Source organism: Rana temporaria, chromosome 3 (assembly GCF_905171775.1).
Source record: "Rana temporaria chromosome 3, aRanTem1.1, whole genome shotgun sequence".
Lineage (NCBI taxonomy): Eukaryota > Metazoa > Chordata > Amphibia > Anura > Ranidae > Rana > Rana temporaria.
Genome location: NC_053491.1, coordinates 226,480,535 through 226,508,241, shown reverse-complemented (window position 1 = coordinate 226,508,241; position 27,707 = coordinate 226,480,535). Strand labels below are relative to the sequence as shown.

General features: G+C 45.8%; 1 protein-coding gene across 1 annotated transcript in view; it reads right to left on the bottom strand.

Moving 5' to 3' along the window:
• The window catches only part of CDHR2 (cadherin related family member 2), a 161,121-nt gene extending 134,026 nt beyond the window's left edge, over positions 1 to 27,095 (bottom strand). The window contains exons 1-4 of the mRNA XM_040341609.1: positions 27,029 to 27,095; positions 14,663 to 14,731; positions 7,061 to 7,200; positions 215 to 268 (exon numbers count right to left, since the gene is read on the bottom strand). Of these exons, the coding sequence (XP_040197543.1) occupies positions 215 to 268; positions 7,061 to 7,200; positions 14,663 to 14,731; positions 27,029 to 27,080 (315 nt within the window). The 5' untranslated portion in view covers positions 27,081 to 27,095. The remainder of the gene's footprint in view (positions 1 to 214; positions 269 to 7,060; positions 7,201 to 14,662; positions 14,732 to 27,028) is intronic.
• Between the last annotated feature and the right edge of the window lie 612 nt (positions 27,096 to 27,707).

Genomic DNA, 27,707 nt, shown 5'->3' with positions numbered 1-27,707 from the left:
GTATGCTGAGTAACCTCTTCACTTTCAACATGAGACTAGCATGAAATAAAAAAGGACGAACGGTCGTCTAAAAATCTGATCGCGTGTACGAGACTTTAAGCATTTTTAAACAAAAATTGAGTTTTGTTCTCTTGACTGTACACTGTGCTGCTGCAGGTGTGATGTTCATGTGACTAATGCCTGTATAGAGGCCAATAAAACCGTAGAAGCTTACCGTTGCACTTTTTCCATCAGTCACTGTCAAAATTATTGTAAGTGAGGTTTTGACCTAAAGAGGAAAAATAAATAAAGATCTGAACAAATTGTAGCATTAGATTATACAAATTAACAAATACATACGTACAAATATTTATACACATTCTTAAATAAGACATTGGTCAATGACATATACAATGTTCAAAAAGACATTCTAATGGAAATATACAGCATACAAACTGGGGATTAGTTGCATTGTAGGTAAAGCAGACCTTGCAGTAAATAGCAGCAGCTTTACATTTAAAAAATAAATCTGAATTTAAAATACTTTCCCTACTCCTGGCTTTCGCTTTAGGCCCCTTGGACAGAGAGACATCTTTCTGCCATAAGCAAGATCCTGGAGAATGCAGAGTATACAAAATCTCAGGAGGTGTTTCGGGATATGTAGCATTTCACGACATCTCACTGGAAGAATGATGATTTAACCTTGCCTAGGCACTCTATGTGGAATCTGGAGGTAAGGTAAGAACATTTTAATATTATTTCCCTATGGGTTTTTTTAATTGTAAAGCTGCTACTGTGGAAAGAGTGAGCGTGCCAGGATCCTGTGGGCCAGATCCTCAGAGCGAGTACACCGGCGTATCTACTGATACGCCGGCGTACTTTCAAATTACCCGCGTCGTATCTTTAGTTTGAATACTCAAACTAAGATGCAACGGCATCTGGGTTCGATCCGACAGGTGTACGGCTTCGTACGCCTTCGGATCTAAGATGCAATACTTTGGCGTCCGCTGGGTGGCGTTCACGTCGTTTTCTGCGTCGGGTATGCAAATTAGCTATTTCCAACGATCCACGAACGTACGCGCGGCCGTCGCATTCTTTTACGTCGTCTCTAGTCGGCTTTTTCCGGCGTATAGTTAAAGCTGATATTTTGCGGCGTATAGTTAGATTTGCCATGTTAAGTATTGCCGTTGTTCCCGCATCGAAATTTGATTTTTTTTTTTTGTGTAAGTCGTCCGTGAATCGGGATGGACGTAATTCACGTCTAAGTTAAAAAAATGACGTCGTTGCGACGTCATTTAGCGCAATGCACGGCGGGAAATTTAGAAACGGAGCATGCGCAGTTCATTTGGCGCAGGGACACGCTTCATTTAAATGAAAACACGCCCCCTAATCGCGCCGTTACGCCGCTTGAGATACACTACGCCGCCGTAACTTACGGCGCAAATTCTTTGGGGATTCGAACCAGAAAAAGTAAGTTACAGCGGCGTAGCGTATCTCACATACGCTGCGCCGATCTATTTCTATGTGGATCTGGCCCTGTGTTTGTTTTTTTTTCACCCCATCACTATCTGCATGCAGTTAGTAAGATTGTCCAGTAAGTGGTCTCTTTCCTAGATCCCAAAAATGGATTACAGTATGTCTAAAGGCATATCATATTTTTTTAATTTTGAACAAAATCGGCACTGTTATCGCATGAGAGAAACCTAACAGGCTGGTTGTATTGAAGCCGATTAATAGATCAACTTCAGTACAACCAGCCTGCCCACAGATGGATGGGAACATGACCAGTTCCTGCTGAACCAGCTGATTTTCGAGCCATGTATGGACAGCCTTAAACAGTTGTAATTAGAGCAAGTGTCCCTAATGGGAGATTTTTCCTCACTTTTTGCTGCGATGACAACTCAAAATTTAGATGTTCACTCACTTTCAGTCCATTTGACAATTATCACTAGCACAAATTAAAGGATGAGCAAACAGCAATAAAAACCTGACAGGGGTTTATTTATTACAGGTATTTATATAGCGCTGTAAATTTCCACAGCATTTTAAATAAATTATACACTAACATCAGTCCCTGCCCTCAGGGAGTTTACAATCTAAAGTCCCTAACATAAATTCCTCCATACACATACTAGGGGCAATTTAGACAGGAGTACCCAGGGGAAACCAACGCAGGCACAGGGAGAACATGCAAACTCAGTGCAGGTAGTGCCCTGGTTGGGATTTGAACTGAACACCCTAGTGCTGATGGGCAGAAGTGCTAACTACTTAGCCACTGTGCCAGGGGCGTTGCTAGGTCTACAAAAGATCTGGGGCTAGAGCCCATAGCATTGAAGTAAAGAGAGTCATACGCTTGGGTGGGCATACACATGTATATAATATACATATGTGTGTGTGTGTATATATATATATATATATACAAAAAAAATATTATATATTATTACATAAGGGTCACCAAAGCCCCCCTCATTACCTTGGGGTCACCAGAGAACTTGTCACGTCACCTGCCACCAGATGCGGATTGTGTATACAGAGAGGCTGGGTATATAAAGAGAGGCTGGTATATACAGAGAGGCTGGGTATACAGAAGATAGGCTGGGTATACCGAGAGGCTGGTATAAACAGAGGATGGGTATATAGAAGATAGGCTGGGTATATAGAGAGGCTGGTATATACAGAGAGGCTGGTATATACAGAGAGGCTGGGGATACAGAAGAAAGGCTGGGTATACAGAGATGCTGGGTATATACAGAGAGGCTGGTTATACAGAAGATAGGTTGGGTATACAGAAGATAGGCTGAAGATAGGCTGGGTATATATAGAAAGGGTGGGTGTATGCAGCGAGGCTAGTATATACAGAGGCTGGATATATACAGAGAGGCTGGGTATACAGAGGAAAGGCTGGTATATACAGAGGCTGGGTATACAGAAGATAGGCTGGGTATATACAGAGGATAGGCTGGATATACAGAAGATAGAGGCTGGTATACAGAATATATAGGTATATACAGAGGCTGGGTATACAGAAAATAGGATGGTATACAGAAGATAGGCTGGTATATACAAAGAGGCTGGTATACAGAAGATATAGGTATATACAAAGGCTGGGTATACAGAAGATAGGCTGGTATACAGAAGATAGGCTGGTATATACAGAGGCTGGGTATACAGAAGATAAGCTGGTATATACAGAGAGGCTTGTATACAGAATATAGGCTGGTATATGCAGAATCTGGGTATACAGAAGATAGGCTGGTATGTACAGAGTTTCCCCCCTTCCCCCTCCCCATGGTCTGCACTTACCAGCTCAGGAGAGATTTGTGTGAGAAAGTTCCTCTCGTCTCTATGATATGGGACCCTGGACTCGGGGCTATGGGTCCCAGATTTGGGGCTCCAGCCTCAATAGCCACACCTTATTGACGCCTCTGCAATGTGCTAACCTTTCCCTCTTTTTTTTTTTCTTTTTGCACATCCAATTGGAGCTAGTGCCAATGTGTATATGACGGTGGCATGATTTGACTACAGAAGAACGTAAAGTTCTGCAAACTTTGAGACCAAAAATAATTGTTTATAAAACCAGCAACCAAAGAGGGTGGGATTGTCCTACAAGATTATTCAGACTATTCCAATGAATCTTCTAGGCTTCTACCTAACAGGTCCACATATTCCAAATGTGCGAAAGAACCCCTCCTCGAATTTAAGCAGGACCTTATCAGTCTGGTGAGTAAGGCACATAAAGGGGTTATCATCACCGACTACTAGGAAGCAAACCAGAACACCGATCCCCTCACTACCAGAGGACCTGTCACCTACACCAGGTACCATGCTTCATGACTGGCTGCAATGTACCTCACAACTGCATTCCTCCTCCTGCTTGTCTTGCCGACTAAACATTTTCTAGTGGCTTTGCTTCTTACCCCACATGTGCTTTACTAACCCTGTTCTTTCATGACTTCAGACCAGGCTAGGAACTGTTGGCTGCCCAGGCTTACCTGTACAGGTACTGGTCCAAAGCTGGTGATCCCCAATGACTGGTAGTGTTCACCAGAACACCAGCATTTTGTGCTGATCACATGCAGAGTCTTGGGGTTCAGGATTTCATGAACTGTGGTGTTTCTTCATTCTAAGCCCCCCTGAACTGGACCTTCCCCATTTATGTATCACACAGGGAGGAAGGTTGTTAACTACGCACTTTTAATCTTTGTTCTGGATCTCTATGTTTTTTACATGTCTCTGGAGCTTCCCCCTCATCCAGCAACATTGGACTTATAGTTGACATCTTTGTATGTTTCATGGTTTATCTGTGACCATTTTTAGTCTGTTTATTTCCAATATTACTGTTTATCACAGCTGGTTATTCTTCATTATCAGGATTATTGGTACATCTCTAACACACAACAGGGATTCATTTTAGGCCAATATCTCTCCATTTACCCATGTGCCCAACTCCAGGGTGTCAGAGTGCTTAGTAGTGTTTAACTTTTTTGTGAGTAAAATTACAGTGTTAGCCCTTCTTGTGAAGAGGCTAACAAAATTATTTATGTACAAAGTAAAGAGCTGAGGACTCTTTTGGAGCTATAGTAATAAATAGAATACAGTATATTATATATATATATATATATATATATATATATATATATATATATATATATATATATATATATATATATTGTATTGTATGTAATTATATGGAAATATACGTCACTCCCAATGGAGCTTACAGTCTGCTGCCTCCAACTGTGAGGCCGCGTACACACCACCGGATCTGTCTGATGAAAACGGTCCGCGGACCGTTTTCATCGGACATGTCCGCTCAGAGATTTTGGTCTGATGGTTGTACACACCATCAAACCAAAATCCGCACGGACAAAATACGCGGTGACAGGACGACGACGTGAAGGCGACGTGACGGCGACGATGACGCGCTGACGTGCGCGAACCCGGAAGTTAAATGCTTCCACGTATGCGTCGAATCACTTCGACGTCATGCGCAGGTTCTTGGGCCAGCGGACATGTCCGATCGGTCATACTGACCATCGGACATGTCCGGCGGACATCGTTCCAGCGGACAAGTTTCTTAGCATGCTAAGAAATTTTTGTCCGCCGGAAAACGGTCGGCTGGACAAATGTCCGCTGAAAAATGGCCCTACACACGACCGAACATGTCCGCGGAAACTGGTCCGCGGACCAGTTTCAGCGGATATGTTCGGCGGTGTGTACGAGGCCTTAAACTTGACTCTTAATTCTATAGGGTCTATATGCTATTTGAAAGAATGTGTTTTTGGCTGACTTTAGTACATTTGGCGCGAACTGTACTGTGAATTTTATTGGTAAGTGATAAATAATAAAAATTGGCTGGGCCATCTTGTGGGCAGGTGCAGTTAGCCTTCCCATCTGTAGGTGACTTTACACCACTATTGCATGGGAAGGGGAGTCTAGTAAGGGAATTGATCCCATAGTTGTTTTGTTTACTGCCTTGAGACAGGAAAGCCTGATTGGACAGTGAACGCTCGAGACTTTCGTGGCCATCTTGAGTGAGGGAACCTTTGAAATAAGGGACTCCATGTCATTTTGGAGCATTCCTGCCAAGTGAGTGGTAGGAAGAGGAACCTGTATGTGAGGGACAGTGCTTAGCACAGGGTCAGGTTCCAGACAAGAAGGAATAGCTCAGGGAGGACTCCTTTACATTATACACTCTGGTAAGCGGTCCAAAGGCACGGAGATAGTTCAGACTGCAGAACGTCCTATGCCTATGCAAGAAGAGATAAGACATAATCTGTAAATACTGCAACTGTATGTTCTCTGGATTGCTTATATCAGTCCTGAAGATCAGTTTATCAGTTGTGGCCAACAAACTGGTCACAATTAAGATAAACAACATCAATACCCTATGTATGATGCATGAGTTTTTCCTCCCAATACAAGGTACCTAGTTAAGGCCTACAAGCTGGGTTAAAAAGTGTAGGTTTAACCATGTGCAGAAAATTAGTTTCTCTCTAACTGACAATTATATATGGATATGGGGCAAGCGAATGCATATGCAGGCTCTGCATCCTGCTTAGTAATGCTGTACCACCTCAGCAAGACAGCTGACATGAACAGTGCATGCAACATTTGGCCAGGAAAAAAACGAATTCCGTGAATATGGTTTATTAAACCATTCGCCTCAGAGCACACTGTCGGCCCTAGCTTTTGATGGGCAAATAGCAAGGGTGAGAAATGTCTGCTAAGTGCCTTTATCATACAATGTTGCCTTTGTACTAGGGTTGTCCCGATACCACTTTTTTAGGACCGAGTACAAGTACCGATACTTTTTTTCAAGTAGTCGCCGATACCGAATACCGATACTTTTTTTAAATGTGTCCCCAAATGCAGCCATGTCCCCCACATATGCAGCCATGTCCCCCCCAGCCATGTCCCTCACATATGCAGCCATGTCCCTCACATATGCAGCCATGTCCCTCACATATGCAGCCATGTCCCTCTAGCCATGTCCCTCACATATGCAGCCATGTCCGTCTAGCCATGTCCCTCACATATGCAGCCATGTCCCTCACATATGCAGCCATGTCCCGAGTCCAGCCATGTCCCGAGTCCAGCCATGTCCCGAGTCCAGCCATGTCCCCCATACCTTTGCCGCCGCTGCATGGAGAAGATCACAGCATTCATTTGAATAGCTGTGATGTTCCTGCACGGCGTTTAACCCATGCGGCGGTGCGGTGCGATGCGACGGCTTTTGATGCGGCAGCGGCGGGGGGGAAGTATTCTATTTAGGTATCGGGGGTATTTGCACGAGTACGAGTACTCCCGCAAATACTCGGTATCGGTCCCGATACCGATACTGGTATCGGTATCTGGACAACCCTACTTTGTACCATATATTTGTAAAGCATTGATTTAACATGTACAGTATATTACATATGATCTTGCATATTATGCTTTATTTCAATAAGACATACTTGTTAGATCACAGCATGGTCTTTTAAATTTGTATACATAATTTTATTTGGAATACATATTTTGCTTACAACAAAACTAATTTTCTTTTTTTAAATGGATACTCTTTGCTCATGCCACCTACCTCATAATCTACTGAAATAGCAAGAGTCACCTCACCAGTGCTAGGCTTCCAGCTAAAGTAATATGAATCTGGTCCTTCTATGCCATATGTCAAAGTGTCACCATCAACATCTGTAGCAATGATGGTAAATACATGTGACCCTGTTACAAGAGAGAATAAATTAAACATGCAGCTGTTAATAATAAAGAAAAGAAAGAATGTCCGATATGCAGATATTAACAAATACAGAAGACACATGTAGCACCCTCATAGACAGGTTTCCATAATGATAGGTACATTTAGTTTTAGTTTTTTTGGCTCCTTTAGAATCATTGGAGCAGCTACTAATTTCTTTGGGCTGTTCTACAATTTACATGCTACAGGTTTGATTGCTTCCCCCTGCATTCTGGAGGCTTTCATAACATATAAGGCTGTAAGAGTCAAATGGACAGCTTGAATATTTATGGTGCTGCAGCCAATCCCTGGGGAGGTGTGCCCAGTAGGTGGCTGGGGAGGAACATAAATAGTCTAGGTCTGGATGATCCCTGTTCATGTCCTGCAGGAGAAGTTCCACAGCCTCAGAGGCTCTGCCCCTCTAAAGTAGTTTTACTGGAGTCTGGTGATGTTCATGAAGGTCCCAGCTGTGGCAGGGCCGGGGGGGCTATTCCTAATCATATTTGGAGCTAACTAAGCAGTCTCACCTAAAGGTCTGGTCTGGTAGACTCACTGGAAAGTGCTGCGTGTAAGATTGAATGTGTGTACTTGTTCTGTGGCAGTGATTATTAACCCCGAAAAGTAAGGCCTCGTACACACGACCGAACATGTCCGCTGAAACTGGTCCATTTTCCGGCTGACCAGACAGATTTCCAGCGGACAAATGTTTCTTAGCATGCTAAGAAACATGTCCGCTGGAAGCCTGTCCGCCGGACATGTCCGATGGTCAGTATGACTCATCGGACATGTCCGCTGGCCCGAGAACCCGCGCATGACGTCGAAGTGATTCGACGCATGTGTGGAAGCATTGAACTTCCGGGTTTGCGCACGGCGCCGCGTCATCGTCACCGTCACGTCGCCGCCACGTCACCGCGTATTCTGTCCGCGGGGATTTTGGTTTGATGGTGTGTACAGCCATCAGACCAAAACATCCCAGCGGACATGTCCGATGAAAACGGTCCGGCGGACTGTTTTCATCGGACTGTCCCGTCGTGTGTACAAGGCCTAATATGTGTTTAGTTTTGTAAGGGGATAGTGGTGCCTTTTTTTCATAAGTTGAACAATGTAATGCATATGATGTATATTGATATATGTTATATTTTTTTAGATATATGAACTTTGTATTCAATTAATTCACAAGCATATTTGGCAAATTGAAAACGCGGCATGTTTCAGCGATATGTGTAACTGAACCATTGCACTGGACAGTAATTCTTCCCTTTACTGTATGGTTTCATATGTGGATTCAGTTATATGTTTTGCAGATTTTTTAATTGCTGTTCAATAAAAGTTATGTATTTTTATATTTAAGATTTTTTTTGTGTGTGTAATTGGACAATCATGTAAATACCAGCAGACCACCATTAAAATACCTACTTTGTTTCTCTTCATATTAATTTTCACTATTTACTTGGGTTGGTGACCCCCTGGTTTATTATCTTCATGACTCCCAGTGTGTGCTAAGGCACCCCTACGATTTACTTAATACATCTTCTTGCTTATTAACCCTTCCATCACTGAAGAGTATCTGGTGGAAGCCATAGTTTTCCTGAGGCATAGGGGTGTTTGGAGGAAAGTGGGGGAGTTCAGCCATCCTGCAGTGACATTTTGAGAATAGACCTGAGCTCATGCTTCAGGTGTTCCTCTTATGGATAAATGCCAGCAGTAGCTATTTTTGAGACTGTTCTTACAGTTCTTGCCATTTCTTTTAACCCTTAGCATAAAGACCATTCAGAGAAGTCTAGCCTAATCACGTGTGTCCTCTTGTTAAAAGTCAGCATTATGGTGTATTCCATACCACCCCAACCCCTCCTCTGTTACAGGTTCTACGAGCAATAAATCTTAAAAAGACATCCGTGGACTGTTTATAACCCCTTCCAGCAGTCTCTGGACTGGGTTTTTCTCCATGGGGCCGCATACTGTATATGCTCCAGCACAGATTCCAGGGTCTCAGATCCCGTACTATGTTCCAGGTCACCAGATCGCTGTGATAGCCTTCGATTAGTTATCACAGTGATCAATTACTATGAAACCCACCACTGTGTTTTTCTCTCTGTGAAAAGGAGAAAAAAGATACATTGTATCTCACTCTCTGCTTGCAGGGAGAGAGATAAAAAACTGTGTGTAAAAATAAAATAAAATAAAAGCAAAATCCTTCAATAAATGCAAACAAATGAAACAAATGCAGTATTTTGCTGACTGAATTAAGGTAATTGAGGTATTAATGGTGCTGTTATAAATATATATATTTTTTAAATGATCTGCAACCCTTGTGTAAGCAAGGCACCAATTTGGTACTAAAGTTGTTTAAGTAGTTAACAGATCCCACCAGGAAAAGCATATAGTATATGCAGGGCCAGCCCTATGATGGGACCGGGTGGTACCATGGGTACCAGGCAGCACTTTTAGGGGGGCAGCATACTGATGCCCACCAGCCCGTTCCGCCAGCTCCGCTACCCAAATAAAATTGATGTCCTTTTTTTTCCCACAAATAGAGCTTTCTTTTGGTGATATTTGATCACCTCTGCGGTTTTTATTTTTTGTGCTATAAATATATATATATTTTTTTACTTTTTGCTATAATAAATATGCCCAAAATTTAGAAAAATAAACTATTTTCTTCAGTCTAGGCCAATATGTATTCTTCTACATAATTTTAGTACCAAAGAAAAAAAACACAATTAGCGTACATTGATTAGTTTGCGCAAAAGACATTGTGGCCGCCGGCAATTCACAGGTCCCTTTATACTCCTGGATACATGTATAGAGCCATGGCAGGTCCTTTTATACGCCTATATGCATGTATAGAGCCATGACAGGCCCTCTTTATACATCTAAAGAGCCATGACAGGCCCTCGTTATACTCCTTTATACATGTATAGAGCCATGACAGGTCCTCTTTATACACCTATATACATGTATAGAGCCATGACAGGTCCTCTTTATACTTCTTTATACATATATAGAGCCATGACAGGTTCTCTTTATACATCTATAGAGCCATGACAGGCCCTCGTTATACTCCTTTATACATGTATAGAGCCATGGCAGGTCCTCTTTATACTCCTATATACATTTATAGAGCCATGGCAGGCCCTCTTTATATTCCTTTACATGTAAAGAGTCTCGGCAGGTCCTCTATATACATGTATAGAGCCATGACAGGTCCTCTTTATACTTCTTTATACATGTATAGAGCCATGTCAAGTACTCTTTATAGTCCTATATACATTTATAGAGCCATGACAGGTCCTCTTGATATTCCTTTACATGTAAAGAGTAATGACAGGTCCTCTTTATATTCCTTTATACATGTATAGAGCCATGACGGGTCCCCTTTAGTTATCATGATATAAAATAATGAATGTGGGGGCCTTTTGGTTGGCATGATTTTTTTTCTGGGGGGGCAGCATTTAATTCTTGGTCCCAGGCAGCACAATGTCTTGGGCCGGCACTGAGTATATGTGTGTAGAGCTATAATGGTGCAGAGGCAGCCAGGCACACAGCAACAGTCCATTCACTCTGACTACATTAAACCTCCATGCCTCATGGTAAAACAAATGTTAACGCCTAAGCACAATTTTGCAACTTTGATATGTGTTATTAAAAGCTTACATATCTCCACAACTACTTTGTGCAGGTGGATTATCCGGCATATTTTTCAGGACAATTTGGGCTTTCATTTGGTGGTAAATTGTAATGAATATCTCCTGATTTATTTTTTATTATCAAAGAAAAACTGACCCAAAATAGTAGAAATATAAACATTTTAAGTGTAGCTGTATATTTCTTGTTACTACCATAACCTACCGCCAAAGAACAACCCAAAACAAATTCTCCTGCTGCCAACGATCGCAGCAATACCACATATACTGTATGTAAGTTAGTTGTTGCTTCTACCTGTAGTACAACCCAGAAACAATAGTGTACATTTTTCTTTTTTTTAATTCTACCTAATATCTGTGGTGCATCCACAGTGCAAATTTAAAAAAAAGTCTTGTGCGGTTTCTGAGCACTGCGGTGCATTTCAGATGCGAATTCTAGGCTCATTGACCTCTTTGGGAATGCTTCTGAATCACACGTCATCAGGTTTGAACACAAATTGAGAAAAGAAAACAGCGTGGGGGGCCCCCCAAAATCCTTACTAGACCTTCATCTGAGCATGCAGCCTGGCAGGAAAAGGAGGGAACGAGCGAACACCCCCTCAACATGGGGGGGGTGCTTTCACCTTGTCATGTTGATGGGGGACAAGGGCCTCTTCCCCACAACCTGACTGTGGGAGTTTGTGGGGGGGTGGGCTTATCAGAATCTGGAAGCCCCCTTTAACAAAGGGGTCCCCAGATCCAAGCCCCCCCCTATGTGAATGAGTATGAGGGTACATTGAACCCCTACTCATTCACCAAAAAAGTGTCAAAAATAAAATAAAAACACAGAGACAAGTCCTTTATTAAACAAAAAAACAACGTCCCACAAAGGAAATGTAGCATCACTTACGATAAACGGCACCGTTGCCAACCCCTGGCCTGCTGGGCTCCATGCTTGGATAAGGGTCTGTTTTTAGGTGTTTTTTGGGCTTGGGATTCCCCTTAAAATCCACAACAGACCTTAACATGTTTCACTCACAATGAGCTTCTTCAGGAGCTTCAACAGGTAATGCCAAAAGTCACAAAAAAAAGATATACACAAGATGGAACACAAATTAATAAATTGACATAAATAGGTGAAAAATGCACAATGTATTGTATGTATATTTTATGTTTCTTACCTTCTCCTCACTGTGTATATATATCTATGGATGTAGACAGGTTTAATATGGTGAGTTTTGCCTGGGTTTTGCACTGGGTTTTGCACTTCGGTCTATATGAGAATATGTATATGTATTTATGTTCATTTCAAAACCGTTATATATATTTTTTCATTTTTGACTATTTGCATTTCAATACATTGTGTATTTTTCACCTATTTATGTCAATTTATTAATTTGTGTTTCATCCTGTGTATATCTTTTTTTGTGACTTTTAGCATTACCTGTTCAAGCTCTTGAAGAAGCTCATTGTCAGCAAAACATGTTGAGCAATCCTGCTACAGGTCCACAGCTCATGGTTGAGCTAGATTCACTTCATCAGATGTTTTTTTTACATGTTTAAATTATTGTGTTCTATTTTGTAAAATAAAAAATTCTATTTTTTACTATATCTGCATTATTGATTTACTGACACCGTTTAAAGTCCCCAGGGTTCGTTACCCTTCTTCCCGTCTTCTTCTAATGTACTCTTAGATGGGATGTGGTGTCTAGATTTGAGTATCTGTATTCCACAAATTGTCATCAAAATTGGAATTCTAATGAAAAGGCACTTTGATCATAAAGCTTCTATTTACCTTATGCCTGTTCCTGCTGTTGAAGTATGCTTTGTATACCCTTAAATAGTATTACTCGTCAAAGGTTTTTAACCACTTGGGATCCGCCTGCCGTCAATTGACGGCTACAGTGCGGATCCCAATTTCCAAACCGCCGTCAATTGACGGCCGCCCCTTAGGGCGGTCCCCGCGCGCGCTCCAGAGCGCGCTGCAGGGAAAATCTGTGTTGGCCGTGTCCCTCGGACACAGCCAATTACAGATCGCCGCGAACGGCCAATCAGAGTGGCCGTTCGCGAGGCGATCTGTGCGGCCAATGAGAGAGGATCTCATATGTAAACATATGAGATCATCTCTCATTGCCGTTTTACACAGAGACAGCGGTGCTGTCTCTGGAGAGGAGACGGATCTGTGTCTCTTGTACATAGAGACACAGATCGGTCACCCCCCCAGTCACCCCCCCCTCCACCTACAGTTAGAACACTAAGCAGGGATACATTTAACCCCTTCCTCACTCCCTAGTGTTAACCCCTTCAATGCCAGTCACATTTATACTGTAATTAGTGCATATTTATAGCACTGATCGCAGTATAAATGTGAATGGCGCCAAAAATGTGTCCGATGTGTCCGCCATAACGTCGCAGTCCATTAAAAATCGCAGATCGCCGCCATTTCTAGTAAAAAAAATAATTAAAAAAAAAATAATTCTGTCCCCTATTTTGTAAGCGCTATAACTTTTGCGCAAACCAGTCGCTTATTGCGATTTTTTTTTTTTTTTTTTACCAAAAATATGTAGAAGAATACGTATCGGCCTAAACTGAGAAAAAAAAATGTTATTTTTTTTTTAAATTGGGATATTTATTATAGCAAGAAGTAAAAAATATTGTATTTTTTTCAAAATTGTCTCACTTTTTTGTTTATAGCGCAAAAAATAAAAACCGCACAGGCGATCAAATACCACCAAAAGAAAGCTCTACTTGTGGGGAAAAAAGGACGTCAATTTTGTTTGGGAGCCACGTCGCACGACCGCGCAATTGTTAGTTAAAGCGATGCAGTGCCGAAAGCTGAAATTTCACCTGGGCAGGAGGGGGGTATATGTGCCCAGTAAGCAAGTGGTTAAATGTTTTTTTTTAGTAGAAGGTGACCAGCCTTCTGTTGGACTTGTAAATTAATGTAAACTTCCTCATCATTGGATTATCAGTGCACGGGACAGTATCGGCACCCAACTGTGAATTGGAAAAGTGGTATGTGTACAGAGAAGAATTTTCTACAAGTCTTGTAACCCAGATAGCCTAACCATACAACACAGCTTATTTTCCACTACAGCAGTTACACAATATAGCTTGGTCACCAGTCTGGCTCCTGCCTGTGATTGGACAATAAAGGAGAAGAAACTAATGTTGTCACATTTAGTGTTGACCCTCCTATTCTAAAAATGAAAGCTGCTATGCTGTGAAGTAGGCAGATTTTTGGACACATTCAGGTTTTATGCAGTTCTGTGAAAAAATAAATGTTTTTTAAATAAAATACATCACTTTTTTGGTGTATGCATGAAGTTTACAGTGGAACCTTGGATTACGAGCATAATCCGTTCCAGGAGAATCATCGTAATCCAAAGCATTCGCATATCAAAGCGAGTTTCCCCATAGCAGTCAATGGAAACAAAAATAATTAGATCCGCATTGACTTCAATGGCATGCGATACCGCATGCAGGCAGAGGTGGGGGGGCATCGGAAAGCCTCGGAAACACTCGGAAAGGCCCGGGGACAGCTCTGCTGACCTTGGGTTAAGGCTCGGAAACACCCGGGAACTGAGTATTTTCGAACGGCTCCGCTCGGCTCTGTTTGGCTCCAGCGCCCCCGCACCTCAGGTCAAATGTGGTACTGCACACTCCATTAGCTTGAATTCTGCTCATTTTGCAAGATAACAACCGCAGAGTCAGAATTTTTTTTTAAAAGTTGCTCGTCTGTCAAAATACTCGTTAACCGTGTTACTCGTAAACCGAGGTTCCACTGTATTTTTAAAGATGACATATTGCATGAAAAACTACTCACCAACGGGAAGATCTTCTGTTATAATGACAGGGGGCATGGTTCCAAACTGAGGTCTATTGTTTGCAGAGACTAAAAAAACAAAGGAACACTTATAAATAATAAGCTAAATGGATTGGCAAATCTTATCTTCTGTACTTTGTGCTTAGCTGTCTCAGTTCTAAAGAAGACATCTGACATATGACACACAGCTGTTGACATATACCAGTGAGGTGAATAAGAGATTGTAAACTGCACTACACAAAAGGTTTGGATACAAAATGAACATATTTATAAGATGTTTTCTTTGGAGATAAGATAATTTTACCACTCAATAAAAAAAAAAATTGTTAAACCTAAGCTGTAGCCATCCCATTTCAGTACTAACTTGAATAATATTCGCTATCTGAGAATTCTATTTGAAATTACTTGCAGTATCCCCTATTAAATTGAAGTGTCATTGGCTGAGGTGCATCAGGTAACTCCTTTAAATTTACCCTTTCCTTAAAGCGGAGGTTCACCCTAAAAACTTTTTTCTAACATTACATTGTGCTCACTTCCAACATTGACAGTATGCTGATTTTTTTTTTTGCTGTACATACCGTCGTATAGCTATTTTCCCCCCCCGGCTTCCGGGTAGTGGCTCCCGCGGGAGTGGGCGTACCTATGCAGAGGCTAAGTGATTGACTTAAAGTGGAGGTTCACCCAAAAAACTTTTTTTTTAACATTAGATTGAGGCTCGTTTTGTCAAGGGGAATCGGGTGTTTTTTTTACAATCGAAGCAGTACTTACCGTTTTAGAGATGCATCTTCTCCGCCGCTTCCGGGTATGGGCTGCGGGACTGGGCTTTCCTACTTGATTGACAGGCTTCCGACGGTCGCATACATCGCGTCACGATTTTCCGAAAGTAGCCGAACGTCGGTGCGCAGGCGCCGTATAGAGCCGCACCGACGTTCGGCTTCTTTCGGCTACTCGTGATGCGATGTATGCGACCGTCGGAAGCCTGTCGGAAGCCTGTCAATCAAATAGGAACGCCCAGTCCCGAAGACCATACCCGGAAGCGGCGGAGAAGATCGCTCTCTAAAACGGTAAGTACTGCTTCAAATTTTAAAAAAACTACCCGATTCCCCTTGACAAAATGAGCATCAATCTAATGTAAAAAAAAAAAATTTCGGGTGAACTCCCGCTTTAAAACTTCCCCCCGGTGCATAAGGCGCGTCACAAGTTTCCCAAAAAAGCCGAACTGCGAGTCGGCGCTATACGGCACCTGTGCACCGACGTTCGGCTTCTTTCGGAAACTGGTGATGTGTCTTATGCGCCGGGGGGAAGTTTTTGTCATCACGTCAATCACTTAGCCTCTGCATAGGAACGCCCACTCCCGCAGGAGCCACTACCCAGAACCCGGGGGGGAAAATAACTATACAACGGTATGTACAGCAAAAAAAAAAAAAATACGCATACTGTCAATGTTCGAAGTGAGCACAATGTAATGTTAGAAAAATGTTTTTAGGGTGAACCTCCGCTTTAATCTATATAGTATTTTAAGAATTTGTTAAGCAGCGGCAAGATCAAATATTGGTCTCTGTCAACTACCCTTCCATGTTAAATGGTGATGCAGCATTCACAATACGTGGCAATGCACTGCTGGCTTTTGATTTGCCATTATCATTTGTTAGACAGAAGCCTACAGTACACACAGTAAATGGGGAGTTTTGCTTTACCCTAATCTGCTTTTCTGCTTAATATGTTTTTAAGTTGTGAGTTGTCTTATATACCGCAAAGAGGAAGTTCAGGGGTAATAGATCTAGGCCGTTTTCCAGAAATAGTCCTACTGGACTGTTTATAATCAGTAAACTGTAGGTTGTGGGTACTCAACCTGTGGTCCTCCAGCTGCTGCAGAACTACATGTCCCATTAAGCATTGCAACTTGGCTGATAGTTACAAGCATGGCTCCCAAAGGTGGAGGCATGATGGGACTTGTAGTTCTGCAACAGCTGGAGGGCCACAGGTTGAGCACCCATGCCGTAAGTGCTCCCTCAGTATGGTTCTCTTTGCAATCGCAAAGCATGTACATGGCTAAAGCTGAACTTGCTTGGATCAGCAAGGGAGGCCCGGAATGTAGAGGCAAGAAATACAAAGTAATGAAGGGCCGGGCATGACGAGGTGGAGAGGAGAGGCAACACAGGGATAGATTATGGGGGAAGTACAGAGAGGAGGAGGCTAGAGGCTAAAATGAACTAAAGGGGTGGAGCGGTATAAAAGGAGGGGGCGGAAACTTCCGAGGGCACGGGAACCTCCGAGGGCACTTGGAGGAGTTTTAGACAGAGAGAGGAAGCTTTTCCAACCACCCTTCCTGTTATGTTGTGTTTTCTGCGTTGTTTTGCTTTCTTCTCTTGCAGGATGCATGAATTCGGGTCTGTGACGGTATCGGTATGATATCCCCGTCAACGTTCCCTTCTTCCCATAACGACAATCACCCCAATATTCCACGAGGAGGGATATCCCTGGAATCGCCCAGAAAGCCACACATGAGACAAGCTTACTGCTGGAACAAGACAGAGTTTTAATGGTAAGAAACCAGAGCTTATATGTGGTTACAACTGTTACAATGACAAATCTCCGCCCCCCCTCACACAGTGGGGGGTCTTCAATACAGCTCCTTTGAAATAAAGATATTTCTTTGAACTACTCAGTAGCTAGCCGGGTCGGCACTGCATATAGAGAGATAATTATCACAATGAAGCAATCAGCATAATTAACACAAGCCACTTATCTAATCACAGTAACCAGTAAACACAGGGCTAAAACAATTAACATTTGAAACAGGGCTAGCTGCAGAAGAGTAACTACAATTAACAGCCTTAAACAAGCAGGGAGGATTAACCTGAAGCATATAGGTAAAAAGTCCATCACAATGGCCCCCCTTTTTCTCCCTGCTCCGGCAAACCCGGTTGGACCTTCCCTGGTCCAGTAGGGTTGACGGGTTCAGAGCTTTTAGTCCGAGGTTAACTCCGTTTGGCATGACTGACCTCCCTTGACAACTGCTCCCGACTCAGGTATGCCACCGGGTCGTCAGATCACACGCCGGTCAGTCCCCAAGTCTTTGTGCGATCTGCAGAGTCACCAGAAGTCAGTGTGAAGATGGCGAATGGGTCTGTGCGCCGCCATCTAGGTGTCCCGCTATGGGAGGGGCAGGTTATGGCTCTGAAGTGACAATCACAGGAGATTCATAAAAAGAAAAAGTTATATTTGTTGAAGTGCTGTAGCACTGGTGCTCAGAGTCCGGGGGGGGGGGGGGAAAGGGGACTCAGAGCCCCATAAGGTCAGCCACCCCCTGCTCCCTCCGCAGCCGCCGGTTCTCCTCTTTGAGCTTCTCCAGCTCCATCTCCAGTTCATGGAGCCTGGGGGGGTCAGCCCGCTGTGACCTCAGGTGGTTGTTCTCCTCCTCCATGCGGCTTATGCACTCCTCCAGCTCCATGTACTCACGGATCAGATCCTGCTTGCTCATGTCCTGCAGGCTCTCCACGTGGTCCTTCATCATCAGGAACTGGGTGGGGGTGTAAGGGGCCACCGGTGGGCCCTTGGCGAACATCTCGGCCCGCATCTGGGATGCCCGCTGTGACTCCCTCTCCTCCAGTCGCTTCTTCTCCTCCCAGGTCCGCTGGTTATATGACTTCCAGGACCTCTTCTTCTTGGAGGTTAGCTGGCGGTGCCTCTTTCTGCCCAGCTCCCTCCAAGGCCCCTCCGGCTCATGGCTGTCGCCCATGACCAGCTGACAATGGTGTTCCCTGTTGTCCGTAATAACAGATTGTACCATGAGGGCTTCGTAAGGGGTGCCCAATGGTTCTTCCTGACCCAGCTCCTGGGGATCCCAAGCCGAGTCTACACAATGGGCTGCTGCTGGTGGGCGGTACCCAGGTTGAGACCAATTTGACCTGGTGTTGTCATTCATGGGGCAATTCTGCTTGAAGTGACCCAACTGTTTGCACCGGAAGCAGCGTTGTTCGTTGTCCTCCTGGCGTGGGTAGCGAGGGCTATATGTCATCGGTCTGTTAGGCGGTTGGTATCTAGCGGCTGGTGGGTGTGAGGGCGCCGTTGGTTGTGGGGGTTGTACCCGTGGTGTGACCTGGTTTGTCTTGCGAGTATCCGCATATTCATCCGCCAACTTCGCGGCCTCTGGTAGAGTCATGGGCCTGCGATCTCTCACCCAATCCTTGACGTCCGTCTGGATGTGATTGTAAAATTTCTCCAGGAGCATTAGTTGCAAAATGTCCTCTGCGGTGGTGGCCTGGCTGCTGTTAACCCAGTTAGAGGCCGACAGGGACAGCTGGCATGCCCATTCTGCGTAAGAGTCTTTCGTGGTTTTGCGTGAGTCCCTGAACTTCTGTCGGTGGGACTCTGGGGTTACTGCATAGCGAGCCAGGAGCACTTCTTTAACCCGGGCGTAGCTATGGATATCCTGATCTGGCACGGTCCGGAACGCATCAGAAGCTTTGCCTGACAGTTTGCCTGACAATATTGCAACCCAGTCTCCTCTAGCTATTCGGTGCAGGTTACATTGTCGCTCAAAATCCGCCAGGAAGTTATCAATCTCACAGTCCTTTTCATCAAAAGCTTTAAAAGCGCTAAACGGAATCTTCCTTGCGTCTGCTGTGCTGTACTCACTGTTCGTAGAAGGTGTGGCTGCTTGTTGGACTGCTGCCAGTTTTAACTGTAGCTCTGCGTCCCTTATTTGTTTATCCTTCTGTAGTTCTGCGTCTCTTATTTCTTTATCCTTCTGTAGTTCTGCGTCCCTTATTTGTTTAGCCTTCTGTAGCTCTGCGTCTCTTATTTGTTTATCCTCCTGTAGCTCTGCGTCTCTTATTTCTTTAGCCTTCTGTAGCTCTGCGTTTACTAACATGTCCATCACTTTCAGTACCACATCTGGCGTTGGGTTCGGGCCGAACCACGCTAGCTTCTCTCTCATTAGCTTGTTGGCTGGCGATTCCTCCTCCTGAATCACTGGTGTCTCCATCTCTTGTACTGCTGGCGTTGCTGCAATCCCGTCCTCCTGGTCTAGCTCCATTGATTCTGCTATGATGACCCGCTTGGTTTTGTTGCTAGCAATCCTTCCACGAACTTCCAGTAGTTCTTCCAGTGTCTGCTTGGAATCCGGGTGTAAAGGGGAATAGAAGGGAAAAATCCCACTGCTACCAACCAATTGTGACGGTATCGGTATGATATCCCCGTCAACGTTCCCTTCTTCCCATAACGACAATCACCCCAATATTCCACGAGGAGGGATATCCCTGGAATCGCCCAGAAAGCCACACATGAGACAAGCTTACTGCTGGAACAAGACAGAGTTTTAATGGTAAGAAACCAGAGCTTATATGTGGTTACAACTGTTACAATGACAAATCTCCGCCCCCCCTCACACAGTGGGGGGTCTTCAATACAGCTCCTTTGAAATAAAGATATTTCTTTGAACTACTCAGTAGCTAGCCGGGTCGGCACCGCATATAGAGAGATAATTATCACAATGAAGCAATCAGCATAATTAACACAAGCCACTTATCTAATCACAGTAACCAGTAAACACAGGGCTAAAACAATTAACATTTGAAACAGGGCTAGCTGCAGAAGAGTAACTACAATTAACAGCCTTAAACAAGCAGGGAGGATTAACCTGAAGCATATAGGTAAAAAGTCCATCACAGGGTCGTCATAGCAGCTGTTAACAGGCGGTGTCTTTGGTCTTTGACGGTGGCAGAAAACAGATGTCATGGAAATGGTGGGGGGCTCATCGGTGGTATGTGCCCCTCTGATGTATTCCAGTGGAATGGTGTCTGCTGGAATACGGTTATGGTTGCACTGCGGGAGGGGGTTGTCTCCGAGCTGGTGATACGGCTGGAGGCCTGGTATGGGAAAAATTATGGTCCTGCAGTGTAGTGGTGGAAAGTGAAAAAGTTTGGGGTGCCGTCAGAGACCAACAGACTGGGAGTTAAGAAACTGTGGTTTAAAAATGTTGAATATATGTTAAAGTGGATGTAAACCCCAATTTTTTTTTTTTAAGTCACAATGTAGACAATAAGATTTCCTATCATCTGTGCCCAGTCTTGCCACACAGAGTTAATCCAGCGCTGAGCAATCCTCTTTTTATTGTTCAGGGGAATAAAACGAACTTTCAGAGAAAAAGAAAAGTCTGTTCCGCCCCCATGCTTTGAGTGACAGGTTATTTACATATCTCGTGCACTAGCCTGCAGACACACAGTTTCTGTAAACAGTGCACAATTCCCATCACCCTCCCCCTCCCCTCTCCCTTCTAGCTCTCCTAGAATTTGTTGTCTCTCCTGTGTTTTGACTAAATGTTTTCAAAACATGAGGTGAGGCACAGTTCAATGTCATGATGAAATGCTCCAGTGAACAGCAGCCATCAGAATATACATAGACACGTTATTAGGGGAGATATATGTAGTCCAAGCTTGAGTGATCATATTATTATTATATTGAAGTGTGTGTGTCTGAGGTCACCTGATCACATATGCCAAATTCCTATATTACCAGTATGTGTTATGTGGGGGAGGGGTGGATTTCTCACTTATTATACTTACACCCAGTAAGGCTGAATGAACTTAGGGCTGGTTCACATTAGTTCGCTGTGCGACATCGCAAGTGATTCGCACCGCACTGCTGTTCAGATCACATGCGATGTCTGTGCGATGCGATTTCAGCCATACAAACTGTATGGCTGAAATCGCATCTCATTTGGACCAAACACGCACAGGACCCTTTTTTTGGTCCACACCAGAATCGCATAGGTGTTCACACCTATGCGATCCGATTTATGTCCTAACTGTCAGTTCGCAGTGCGATATGCGAGCTGTAATGGGGGTGTCATTATCATTGTATGACACTCCCCAGCAGTTCGCATATGGCAGTGTGAACTGCCGTGCGAGTTGTGTGCGATGTGGGAACCCGCAGTGGATTCGCAGGGTTCCCGAATCGCACTAGTGTGAACCGAGCCTTGGTGGGAGCAGTCAGGTGATATTTGTAGGCTGTATGCTTTGAGGCTTGGTTCACACTGGTGCGATTCGGGAACTCTGTGAATCCACTGCGGGTTCCCACATCGCACCCGACTCGCACGGCAGTTCACACTGCCATATGCGAACTGCTGGGGAGTGTCATACAATAGTAATTTCAGCTCGCATATCGCACTGCGAACTGACAGTTTGGACAAGAATCGGATCGCATATGTGTGAACACCCATGCGATTCTGGTGCAGACCAAAAAAAGGGTCCTGTGCGTGATTGGTCCGAATGTGATGCGATTTCAGCCATACAGTTTGCATCACATAGACATTGCATGTAATCTGAACATCAATGCGGTGCGAATCACAGGAATGCGGATTGTACAGAGGTGGGTAGTACGTGCAGGATGGTGTCAGGATAGTGGACAGTGTCAGATCATTTTTTTATTTTACAATTTATTTATTTTATTTCCAAAAGGTTTTTTTGGACCAGTGGATTTTTTATATTTTTATACATTTTTACAATTACATTTTTTTATTGATGAGAGGGTGGGGTTTTATTTTTTAAATATATATTTTCACAGTGCTTTGGGAAAGGGGGTGGGGTAGTGGTTGGTGTCAGTGGGGCAGTGGTCAGTGTCAGTGGACGATGTCAGTGGATGGTGTCAGTGGTCAGGGCTGTTTGAAGGAATTTGTGGGCCCCAAGCAAAATGGACATGGAGGCCCCCCAACCCCCCCCTACACGCACAATCCCCCTATGTTCTTTTACGCCCCGGGCCCCCCCTCCCTACCGGGTCTGTACCGCGCGGCAGGAGATTCAGTTTCCTGTTCCCGGACACACTAAAAGGAAGTGAGCACAGGGTCTGGACTGACAGGAGGAAGGAAGAGGAGCGCGGCAAGGGCCCTGCTTGGGGCCCCAGGCTAGCTTGGGGCCCCAAGCAATTGCTTGGTTTGCCTGCCTTGTAGCAACGGGCCTGTCAGTGGTCAGTGGGGTAGTGGTCGGTGTCAGTGGACAATGTCGGTGGGGTACTGGACGATGTCAGTGGGGTAGTGGTCGGTATCAGTGGAAGATGTCAGTGGGGTAGTGGTTGATGTCGGTGGGGTAGTGGACGATGTCAGTGGGGTAGTGGTCGGTGTCAGCGGACGATGTCGGTGGGGTAGTGGACGATGTCAGTGGGGTAGTGGTCGGTGTCAGTGGTCGGTGTCAGTGGGGTAGGGGTTGGTGTCAGTGGACGGTGTCAGTGGGGTAGTGGTCGGTGTCAGTGGACAGTGTCAGTGGGGTAGTGGTCGGTGTCAGTGGGGTAGTGGTCGGTGTCAGTGGGGTAGTGGTCAGTGTCAGTGGATGATGTTAGTGGGGCAGTGGACGGTGTCAGTGGGGTAGTGGTCAGTGGCAGTGGATGGTGGTAGTGGTCGTGTCAGTGGACGATGTTGGTGGGGTAGTGGACGATGTCAGTGGGGTAGTGGTTGGTGTCAGTGAACGATGTCGGTGGGGTAGTGGACGATGTCAGTGGGGTAGTGGTCGGTGGGGTAGTGGACGATGTCAGTGGGGTAGTGAGACGATGTCAGTGGGGTAGTGGTCGGTGTCAGTGGATGATGTCAGTGGGGTAGTGGTCGGTGTCAGTGGACGGTGTCAATAGGGTAGTGTCAGTGGGGTAGTGGTCGGTGTCAGTGGGGTAGTGGTCGGTGTCAGTGGATGGTGCTGGTGGGGTAGTGGTTGGTGTCAGTGGACGATGTCGGTGGGGTAGTGTCAGTGGGGTAGTGGTCGGTGTCAGTGGGGTAGTGTCAGTGGGGTAGTGGTCTGTGTCAGTGGGGTAGTGTCAGTGGGGTAGTGGTCGGTGTCAGTGGACGGTGTCAGTGGGGTAGTGGTCGGTGTCAGTGGACAATGTCAGTGGGGTACTGGACGATGTCAGTGGGGTAGTGGTCGGTATCAGTGGAAGATGTCAGTGGGGTAGTGGTTGATGTCGGTGGGGTAGTGGACGATGTCAGTGGGGTAGTGGTCGGTGTCAGCGGACGATGTCGGTGGGGTAGTGGACGATGTCAGTGGGGTAGTGGTCGGTGTCAGTGGTCGGTGTCAGTGGGGTAGGGGTTGGTGTCAGTGGACGGTGTCAGTGGGGTAGTGGTCGGTGACAGTGTCAGTGGGGTAGTGGTCGGTGTCAGTGGGGTAGTGGTCGGTGTCAGTGGGGTAGTGGTCAGTGTCAGTGGATGATGTTAGTGGGGCAGTGGACGGTGTCAGTGGGGTAGTGGTCAGTGGCAGTGGATGGTGGTAGTGGTCGTGTCAGTGGACGATGTTGGTGGGGTAGTGGACGATGTCAGTGGGGTAGTGGTTGGTGTCAGTGAACGATGTCGGTGGGGTAGTGGACGATGTCAGTGGGGTAGTGGTCGGTGGGGTAGTGGACGATGTCAGTGGGGTAGTGAGACGATGTCAGTGGGGTAGTGGTCGGTGTCAGTGGATGATGTCAGTGGGGTAGTGGTCGGTGTCAGTGGACGGTGTCAATAGGGTAGTGTCAGTGGGGTAGTGGTCGGTGTCAGTGGGGTAGTGGTCGGTGTCAGTGGATGGTGCTGGTGGGGTAGTGGTTGGTGTCAGTGGACGATGTCGGTGGGGTAGTGTCAGTGGGGTAGTGGTCGGTGTCAGTGGGGTAGTGTCAGTGGGGTAGTGGTCTGTGTCAGTGGGGTAGTGTCAGTGGGGTAGTGGTCGGTGTCAGTGGACGGTGTCAGTGGGGTAGTGGTCGGTGTCAGTGGACAATGTCAGTGGGGTACTGGACGATGTCAGTGGGGTAGTGGTCGGTATCAGTGGAAGATGTCAGTGGGGTAGTGGTTGATGTCGGTGGGGTAGTGGACGATGTCAGTGGGGTAGTGGTCGGTGTCAGCGGACGATGTCGGTGGGGTAGTGGACGATGTCAGTGGGGTAGTGGTCGGTGTCAGTGGTCGGTGTCAGTGGGGTAGGGGTTGGTGTCAGTGGACGGTGTCAGTGGGGTAGTGGTCGGTGACAGTGTCAGTGGGGTAGTGGTCGGTGTCAGTGGGGTAGTGGTCGGTGTCAGTGGGGTAGTGGTCAGTGTCAGTGGATGATGTTAGTGGGGCAGTGGACGGTGTCAGTGGGGTAGTGGTCAGTGGCAGTGGATGGTGGTAGTGGTCGTGTCAGTGGACGATGTTGGTGGGGTAGTGGACGATGTCAGTGGGGTAGTGGTTGGTGTCAGTGAACGATGTCGGCGGGGTAGTGGACGATGTCAGTGGGGTAGTGGTCGGTGGGGTAGTGGACGATGTCAGTGGGGTAGTGAGACGATGTCAGTGGGGTAGTGGTCGGTGTCAGTGGATGATGTCAGTGGGGTAGTGGTCGGTGTCAGTGGACGGTGTCAATAGGGTAGTGTCAGTGGGGTAGTGGTCGGTGTCAGTGGATGGTGCCGGTGGGGTAGTGGTTGGTGTCAGTGGACGATGTCGGTGGGGTAGTGTCAGTGGGGTAGTGGTCGGTGTCAGTGGGGTAGTGTCAGTGGGGTAGTGGTCGGTGTCAGTGGACGATGTCAGTGGGGTAGTGGTCGTGTCAGTGGACGCTGTCAGTGGGGTAGTGGTCGGTGTCAGTGGACGATGTCGGTGGGGTAGTGTCAGTGGGGTAGTGGTCAGTGTCAGTGGGGTAGTGGTCGGTGTCAGTGGACGATGTCAGTGGGGTAGTGTAAGTGGGGTAGTGGTCGGTGTCAGTGGATGGTGTCAGTGGGGTAGTGGTCGGTGTCAGTGGACGGTGTCAGTGGGGTAGTGGTCGGTGTCAGTGGACGGTGTCAGTGGGGTAGTGGTCGGTGTCAGTGGACGGTGTCAGTGGGGTAGTGGTCGTTGTCAGTGGACGATGTCGGTGGGGTAGTGTCAGTGGGGTAGTGGTCGGTGTCAGTGGGGTAGTGTCAGTGGGGTAGTGGTCGGTGTCAGTGGATGGTGTCAGTGGGGTAGTGGTCGGTGTCAGTGGACGGTGTCAGTGGGGTAATGGTCGGTGTCAGTGGACGATGTCGGTGGGGTAGTGGCCGGTGTCAGTGGGGTAGTGGTCGGGGGGTTCTGGACCGTGTTGGTATGGGGGGGCGGTTGTGGTGTCGGATGTTTTATTTTTTCAATTTCATTTTTTTTTTTACAATTTAGATTTTTTTTTTTTTTATCAGTCCTGTGGGGGGTGTTGGTGACATGTCAGGGGTCTAAACAGAGACCCCTGACATCTCCCATTTGAGACAGAGAAAGGGACAGAGGACATTGATTCCCCGATCCTTTCTCTGCATTGAAGATGAATGGAGGGAAGACAGCGTCTCCCCTCCATTCATAAACTGAAGCAGAGTAACACACGGGTTACTCTGCTCAGCTATCACAGGATGCACAGCGCTCGGTTTCTGCTCTCCATCCTGACAGATCTCCCGCCCCCCTGGCAGGCTGCGGGAGAGGAGAGAGAAGCCGGCGATGGATGCGGGGAACGAGGTGGACACATAGAGGAGGACGAGGGGGGGTTGAGGATGAAGACACGGCGTGGGGGGGTGGACGACATTGGGGGTGGAGGATAACAGGGTGCTAGAGACACTCTGGGATGATCGGTGCGACGGGGACAGCTGTGAGCACCGACCCCCCCTCCATGGCTTTTCAGGTGAAAGCCGCGGGAGGGAGGAGGAGAAGCAGATGATGAAAAGCCATGCGGGGGGGTCGGTGCTCACAGCTGTCCCGTCGCAGCAATCATCCCCGACTGTCACAGGACATCAATGTGTGCTGTTTAAAAAATGACAGGGGGCCATGAGCGCACTCTGCTGTTACCCAGAATGCGCTCTGCCTGGTCCTGTGCACGCTCTGGCCAATTGGAGTGTAGAGGTGGGCGGGAGTCTGCTGACATCATGACTCCGCCCACCAAGCGCCGAACAACAGACCTGCCCACCGAATCTGGACTTTTTTGGGGTTTCAAACAGCTAAATGGGGGACATTTGACAGGTAAGGATACATGCAGGACTGGCATGTACATCCTTATAGATCAGCACTATGGCAGTAGTTTAGAATTGATGAGAGTGGGTTTACATCCACTTTAATGGCAAAGTAATTTAATTAAAAGTTATTTAATATTTGGAGTTATTTATTTTATTGGTTAATAAAAATGGCTGTTATGGCCAATTATACTCCAACTCTGGTGTAGTCTTTTATTGTAAAAAGGGGGTAAGATATTGGGATGTGTTATAAGAAGGGTTTAAAAGAGAAAAAAGGGTGATATTGGAGAGTTGGGGATATCTCGAATACACCGGTCATGTATTATAGCCATATGATTCAACATACATGAAATAATATGCATTAATTGCATGATGCAAAGAACTTCTTTGATTTGAATGGATGGAAGTTTATGTTATTATAAGCAGAGGTTTTCAAAGATCTATAAAACTCACCTTGCACTCCACCCATAAGGAGCAGAGGGATCAGGAACAAAATGTACACCATTCTTCCACCATTTGTAGCCTGCAAAAGCAAACATTGCTTTGTAAGAAATAATTGAAAATCACATTTAGATGGTTTCATCTTGTAAAGCATTTAAAAATGGCATGAAATATTTCTGATAAAGAAACACTTTTAAGGCTCTCCATTTTCCCCAAAAATTGCTTGCATACAAATATGTGATGACCTGTTTGAAGCAGAGTTACGCCACGTACACACGATCGGTTTGTCTGATGAAAACGGTCTGATGTCTGATGTCTGCCGGTGTCCAGCGATCGGGTCACAGAGCTGAAGAACGGGGAGATGTCAATGTAAACACAACATCTCTCTGTTCTTTCTAGTGAAATGTCACTGATCGTCTGTTCCCTGTCATCGGGAACAGCGATCAGTGAAGTGTCACTCGTAGCCACGCCTCCTAACAGTATAGAATCACTCTCTAGGACACACTTAACCCCTTCAGCGCCCCCTACAGGTTAACCCTTTCACTGCCAGTGTCATTTTTACAGTAATCAGTGCATTTGCAGTGATCGCTGTAAAAATTACAATGGTCCCGAAATGGTGTCAAATGTGTCCGATGTGTTCGCCATAATAGCGCAGTCACGATAAAAATTGCTGATCGCCGCCATTACTAGT